The sequence below is a fragment of the Oculina patagonica genome, unplaced genomic scaffold (assembly GCF_052425735.1).
Source record: "Oculina patagonica isolate OP01 unplaced genomic scaffold, crgOcupat unplaced768, whole genome shotgun sequence".
Classification (NCBI taxonomy): domain Eukaryota; kingdom Metazoa; phylum Cnidaria; class Anthozoa; order Scleractinia; family Oculinidae; genus Oculina; species Oculina patagonica.
The window spans coordinates 1,733-9,067 of record NW_027558656.1 but is presented as its reverse complement, the minus strand read 5'-3'; the positions used below and the strand labels follow the sequence as shown (position 1 = coordinate 9,067).

The following is a 7,335-nucleotide window of genomic DNA, read 5'->3' as shown; positions in this document are numbered from 1 at the left end:
AGTGTGTAAATGAGTAAAATTTGCTTTTGCTAGTTTGTAATAATAATTGAGAAATAATTGAGGCTGTAGTATAAAAGGACTGTGTGTTTAGCAATTGTGTATGTCTTAGGTGATGAGATGGTAACCCTATATGAAGATGAATTCCTGGCTGGATTTAAGCCATTAAACTCAGCTGTGAGACCACTGTGTAGAGTGTCTGATGTAGAGTGTAAGGTAAAGTGGACTAATTTGTTTTTCTTTCTATATTAATTATTGTAAACTAGTGGTACCTATCGGTAGAAATGCCAACGAGTACAACGGGAGAGAAGAAGGGAGGATAATCGTAAATGTTTGGCTGAAAGTACGCTTTATGATTTTGGTCCGATCAATAAACATTTCGCGTTTTCTTTGAAAATCTTGAATGTTTATGGAATAAAATGCGATTTTGTGAAGGCTAAATAAAATGAGAAAGGAGTTCTACATGATACCAAAGTAGTGAAGATTTAGTGAGAAATTTTGTAAAATCCATGTTATTTGAGAGTTTCAAGCCACTGTTGTTCGATGCCGCTATTTTGGAAAGATTTCCGCTGTTTTAAAGTCCTATGGGTCTTAATCAAAGTGGCTATGAGCCACTGAACTCGGAAAATAAATTACGAACAAAAAGTAAACATTTACAAAATTTGTCAAAACAAATCATTCCTTCCCACACTGCAGTAAAATCCACTCAACACATAGGTATCCAAAAAATTTGAGGTTTTAAAAGGTAAATCCCTGATCGAACAAGTTGTGTGGCCAAAGATGGAACAAGTTTATTTTATTATACTACCACCGTTCCGAGAATAATTCATCACGCACAATGCGTGACGTTTCAAATGTCACGTTGTTTTGTTACAGCTTTTAGGAAAATTAAACGCCCGGTTGCCCGAGAAAAAAACGCCGGACAATCCAGGAAAAACATGAAGTATAGGGCATTTATTTTCTAAATTCGAGAAACGAAAAAAAAACTCTAAATAGCTCTCTTCTGATCCATAAAATCACCACGAAACCAAATCCGTGTTGTTTTCTTAGCCAGACCTAACTTAATTACGCATGCAAATTTGTATGACTTCGAAATTTTCGAAGCTTTGGAATGCATTTCTTGCCTGCATCTTAAATGAAATTAAATTCTAAACAAAGTTTAATTCAAGTTTCTTTCGTATTTCAATGTCTAGTTCGGGAATTTTGGCTTTTACAATCGAACAGATTTGAAACCTCTTTGTTATCTGAGACGCATCTTGTCTGGGAATTTTAGTTGCCAATGCATCATGCACGCGCTGACCAAATTAGTAGCGCGCTGATTGGGCAAACTACAACAAAGTGTGCACGTGCGAAGAGATTCTGCTGAACAGATTGGCTAAAAAAACATCAGACATTGTGTCGTCACGATCTACCTTACATTACATTACATTACTTACATTACTCTTCATTTTGGAGCGTTTGTGAGATTTTTTTCGCACATACAAATCTTCTCGCGGCTCTATGATCTGCCGCCTCGTCAGGCCTTCTGGTCTTCCAGAAGGCCTGACTCGTTGGCAACTAGCTGTATAATTACATGTATGTTAAAAATTTAAAACTCTGTCATTGAGTTTTAAAAAAATAATACAACTATTTTATTTGGTGGCAGGGAGTGCACATCAAGAAAAATTTTGCCAAAGTCTTGAATACCTCAGTCTTCTTGTACAGACTGTCCAGTACTAGCACAAAGTGTTTTTATATTTCAAGAATTCATGATTATGGACCACTGAGATGCTTGAGAGAAAAATAAAGTATATTTACATGTACAGTAGAGACCAGGCAAATTGTTTTGCACCCTTGATTATGGTTGTCAAACAATTTTTTCATCTGCTTCAATAGTTTTCTATTGAGATATCATATCAAAGTGTGCTCTTCAGTGAATTTATGCCTAGTGGTTTGTGTATTTTAATCCACTGAATTGCTTCCATGTTTTGTATAGAACCTGGCTGAGGATAATCTTCGTTGTCAGTGTCTGAGAGAGTTTGCTGCATTTCTAGTATCCTTGAATAATCCTCCTTTAGAGTTTGATGATGACAAAGGAGAATTCTCTGCTATGATAAAAAGCACTCCAGTTTCACCAGCTAAGGAGTCACCAAGCACAGTCATGGTTCACTTGGACACGTCACAGCATGATGAACATGAGGTTTGTAGCTAAACATTATGAGCTTGTGGGTATGGCTCTAGTTAACAATAGTTATCAAATTTTTTTATATTGATCACTAGTTTCCCAAGGCAGTGACCAGCTTCAAAATTCTCCATCTAATAAAAACATCTTTAAGCAGACAGGTGATTAGTGATTTGGATTTCAAAAATCAGTATTGTCATTGCATCAGTAAATTCTCAGAAGTAATGAACGTTTAGTACACAGACCTTTTGCTTGTGACTAGCCTTGTGATACTGTTTCACTCAGCCATTTGATAAGTAGCACTTTGATGCTTTAAACAGCAATCGAATAGTAAAGTTTGACAGTCTTATTATATATCTGTTTGATCCAGGAATCAGATGATGAAGATGATGTGATTATTGAGAGTGAAGAAGAAGAGCTGGACTCAGGGTATGATGTGAAATGAACCATATCATGCATTGCAATTCTTGTTAACTTAAAGCCCTGGCTAAACGATCAAACATTTTCGTCCAAAATCATGTTGGAAGAGCATGTTTGACCGTTTAGCCACCTCTCTCGACACTGCATTTAAATGGTTTCTCATGTTTGATCTAGATCAAACATTTTCATCCAACATAAGATGAATTTTGTTTCATGAGCAAATGATTGAACATTTAGCCACCTCTTCAAACACAGCAAGCCTAAGGGGGAAAAAGCAGCCAATCAGAAACTGAATCTGTGTGACGTTTCAGTGGTAAAATGCATAAAGCATTATGTGGGAACACTTTCTTTAATGTTTGATCAGACATTGTTTGCTCGTTTAGCCACTCCATGTTGAGTGCGACAGACACAATGTTAGACGAAAATGTTTGATCGTTCAGCCGGGGCTAAAGCCTAAATTCTTAAGTTTTTGTTAATTTTGTTAAATTTTTGTTAATGAGGACACTTCATGCTACAAAAATAATAATAATTTATATAGCGCTATTCATCAAATCTTGCATTGCGCTTTACAATAATTATGCTAAAATAGAAATTAAAATCTAACAATGCCCACCTTAATTAAATCAACAGAGCTAAAAATATCAATACATGCACAAAGCCAGGGTTTGAAAAGGATATTAAATCAAAGGCTCTTTGAGCAACCTCATGGTAATTCGATGAAGTGGCCTCCTTCGCTTTCTTTTCAAATAAGCGTTCAATAATGTAACAGTCTCACTTCATTTGCCTTTAAATGCTTTTTTTTTTCATGTGAGTTGCGTCAATGGGTCACTGATGCTTTGGGCTCTCCAGCTTCGTAGCGCAAATTCTATATTTTCACTACCAAAATAAAGTGTAACCTTTGAATATGTTTTTTACTGTCTTGGATGCGCCGAATTGCGTTTTCAATTACTTTTCTGCCGATCAGCACATATATAATAAACGTACCGGAGATCTGTTATTATTTTTTGAGCAGCCGATGAAATTTGAGAAAAAGATGCGTGTGAGCACTTTGTGTTTCTGCTCACCTCAAAAAGATGAAAAACGGATGACGTGACGCGAAACAGAAACGTGCTATGCAACTCGTGTATTTTCCAGTGAGCTGAAACGTTTACTACCGTAAATCACGTCACATGGCAAGCGAATCTACCTGTATTTTGTACCTGCTATTAGTATTAAAGTCACATTCTCACTTAATTTCCCTTTTTAAATGTTTTCTTTTTTTCCATGGGAGTTGCGGGTAATTGATAGTTTGTGCTCTCAGGCTTTGTAGAGCGATTTTTTTACCACTGAAAACGGATGACGTGACACAAGATGACGTGACGCGAAACAAAAACGTGCCTGAAAACGTGTACTGAAACATGGCAAGCGAAATTGCATGTATCTTTGCTTTGAAGCCAATTTCTTTCCACTTGAATATTTTTCTGCACATTTCCTCATTATTTCTAAGGTCTACAAAGGTGTATTTTGATCGAGGGTGGAGCGAACGAAAAACTACCTTTGATATTATCTCGGCCCGACACGCTATTTTGAATTATGTTGATCTCTGTCAAGCAAACATTTGGCCTCTATCCCACCCCCCCCCCCCCCAGATATATGAACAGAACACAAGGGCTGGGAGGCAGGGGAAAACCGAAAGGACCTCTTCATCAGCGCGTTTATCGTTTAATGATAAATTAATTGCGGTTTGATATCAGAATCGAGTGAGTGAGTGTTCGAGTGAGAAAATGAGGCCAATAACATAACCTCATTACCATGAGGTAAAAAGAAGTGGCGAGTGAGATGGGACCGTAGTGCTAGTGTTCCAACAATTCCAATGTCGCTGCCTAACTAATCTTCTCTGTATTTTTTAACAGCGATGAAATGGAAAAAGACTTAAAGGAACTCAAGGTAGGGCTTAAGTAAATATTTGTTGGCTTCAAATTTATTTGAAGCTTGATTTACGACATTAATTTTGTAGCATAGTTCCATCCATTGCTTCTATTTTGCGATAATTGGAATCACTCTACACTTTTTTTTTTGTCAGCAGTGTACAAATGAAGAATATTTATTCTCTGTGTTTTTTTGTAGGCCAAGAAGGATGCTCTTAAAAAACAAGTGGAAGATCACAAGGAGAGAGAAGATAAGGCAAAGGTAACCATTACTTGGCCTTTATTTCCTTATGTTTGAGATTATAGCTGTAAGTGATAGAACAACAGCTGCAGAATACTGTGCTGCTTCAATCCCTAAGAAACATTTTCTCTCTCTCTTGTCATTCAAAAAATTGAATGGACGAATTGGACGTGTTGACGCAGATCTTCCACATGCGGTTCGTGTATATGCTGCAGAAGAAATGCTTCTCCTCTTTTGACAAGCTACATCTTCCCATGTCCTAGAGATACTGTGGACACATTTAAATAAGGCCAGGTTATGCTCCAGTTTGTGCGTCCTTAAGTGTACTTACATAAATGTAAAGTGCTCTGAATTAGTCCCCAAGGTCCAGAGATAGAAAGCTTAGGTGAGCTTAGGTATAGTCCGTGTGCTGAAGAGACTTCAGTATTCTTAGCAATATTCCTAGTAATTTCGTTCTACAGTATATGGAGTTAAGCACTGGCTGTGCTGGTCAAGCAAGGCGGTATTTTCTGTAATTGCAATGTTTCTAGCAGTTTGTATTAACCTTTCTGATTGTTAAGTCTTAGACTACCAGCAGCCTCTCTTTTCTATAGACAATCGAAACGTAAAGCCAAAGCGAGCACTTATTTTCTCACATGCACATTTTTTTTTACTTCGTACACGACTGACTTAGAATGAAGACGGGCTGCTCGTAGTGTACCACTCCACCAACTTGTCTCAAACAAAAGCATGTCTGATAAATTACGCAGGGGACATAGGCTAACTTAGTGTTCTTAGATTCTCCCCTGTATAAAATTCCATTGTCAGTTTGTGACTGATTGATTTATAAACACAGGCAGTGATAGAGGAGCACATTTCAAGGCCCCGTTTAATGTTTGAGAACTACCCAACATACTTGGTGCCTGATACTAACTGCTTTGTGGATCATTTGGATGGACTCAAGGCTATTGTAGCCTGCCAGTCTTTCACTCTTGTGGTTCCACTCATAGGTAAGATTTAGATGGTAAACTTACACTATACCTGGGTATACTGCCAGGTTTTTTTTGTCAGATTGCGGATCACCTTTCTTCAGTTGAAAAAAAAAAACCTTCCTTTAGTTGCCTCGCCTCTCGTATGCATACAGCTGCTGCTAGTTCAATGTTGAGAACACGTAATGGGAGTTACTGAGGAGCGATATGGAATCGTATTTCTAGGGTTTCAACTTCGCACTATATTCGTAATTTGAAATGTTATGACTACGCAAGCTAACTTTGTTCTAAAATAAAGAAAGATTAGGAAATATCAACTATTGAGCTACCTTTGAAACATGTCTCCTCAAACGCTCATCCCATCGCCAGCAAGAGAGACATCTCAGATCAGATACCCGTGTAGTAACAATCAGACACCAGGCGGATTTAGCAAAATTGCATTTTTTGACCCGAATCTCTCGGGAAATTTTGGACTCAAGCTACAGTGTAGCTGTTAAACAGTATTTCATTTGGTATTGTTTGGTTTTTAATAGAGTTGAATCCCCATTTCTCAAACCCTCTATTTTTCGAACCGAAAAGTCATTTGCCTTGAAGTTGCTGCACTCAGTCGAACACTGCAATTTTACCATCGAACTCGCTATTTACAAAATGGTACGATGAAATTGATTTTTTTTTTCAAACTTTTTTAGCACTCTCGGGGTACAAGGGCTAGGTTTACGGTGTATATCAATGGATTATATGCCGATAAATAAAACACCGAACACGTAAGCAAAGGTAATGTGAAGTGGTACCAGTGGGTGATGTGCGTGTTGTTTTTTTATACAGTGATCAATGAACTTGATGGTTTAAAGAAGGATTTTCATTTTGACAAGTACAACAATCTACAGCATACCCAGTACGTTCTGGAGAATGCAAGGTGTGTATGTGAAAGATAAAATGACATTGTTAATAACAGGTCCGCAATGCGAACATGTGTCTAGTGCAAGGTGGAAACTGGTACTCGCGATCACACCTGTAACTATGGTTGATTTCCGTTGATCTCTCGAGTCCAGATGTGTTTGGTTTTTCCGGAGGATTAGGATCTTCGTTTTGGGGATGAGCGTGGGCTGATTTCCTGGCTGCTAATTGAGCCTAAGATGTATGCTTTAGCTCTTTTCCTTCACGCTCTTTTTTTATGGGTCGATTTGTACCCTTAAAAATAAATAATTTTGCAAAAATTTGTGTTACTCCCCCCCCCCCCCCCCACTCCCAATTCAAAGTTGTTTTCTGGATTTTGGAAATATAATTGGGTGTCAGGAGTCGAATGCGGGTCATAAATCTTAATAAGGTATTTAATTAGTTCACCGCAAAAATAGCTCTTAAAATCGACGTGTTTGGCGATAATATCTCATATTCAGTAATCTTTCCCAAAAATTATTTCTCACAATGTGGATGTGCCTTCTAATGGCGAGCAATATAATAAACGGGACGCAGTCCATGCAGAGGGATGACGTTTCCTAACGGGATATTAAATAAGGAAATTTGTCAAAAAGCTAACATACTAAATAAAAATAGCTAGCAACTTCTGTATTGAATGACTGTTCAACAAGATCTAAACAAAAGTTGCGTTATCTTGTAGCGTGACATTTGGTAATACATGCG

General features: G+C 37.7%; 1 protein-coding gene across 1 annotated transcript; it reads left to right on the top strand.

Moving 5' to 3' along the window:
• Window positions 1-114: 114 nt before the first annotated feature.
• On the top strand, window positions 115-6,986 carry LOC144641221 (telomerase-binding protein EST1A-like). The gene is made up of 7 exons (XM_078500256.1): window positions 115-213; window positions 1,973-2,176; window positions 2,529-2,587; window positions 4,471-4,504; window positions 4,685-4,747; window positions 5,562-5,715; window positions 6,520-6,986. Exons 1-7 carry the CDS (start codon window positions 118-120, stop codon window positions 6,627-6,629), a joined length of 720 nt encoding a protein of 239 aa, XP_078356382.1. The 5' UTR covers window positions 115-117; the 3' UTR covers window positions 6,630-6,986.
• The last annotated feature ends 349 nt before the right edge of the window (window positions 6,987-7,335 follow it).

Coding starts and splice junctions, on each gene's coding strand:
- LOC144641221 (XM_078500256.1), top strand. CDS start 118: ATGGTAACCCTATATGAAGATGAATTCCTGGCTGGATTTAAGCCATTA. Junction 2,177..2,528: donor CACAGCATGATGAACATGAG/GTTTGTAGCTAA, acceptor TGTTTGATCCAG/GAATCAGATGATGAAGATGA. Junction 4,748..5,561: donor AGAGAGAAGATAAGGCAAAG/GTAACCATTACT, acceptor TTATAAACACAG/GCAGTGATAGAGGAGCACAT.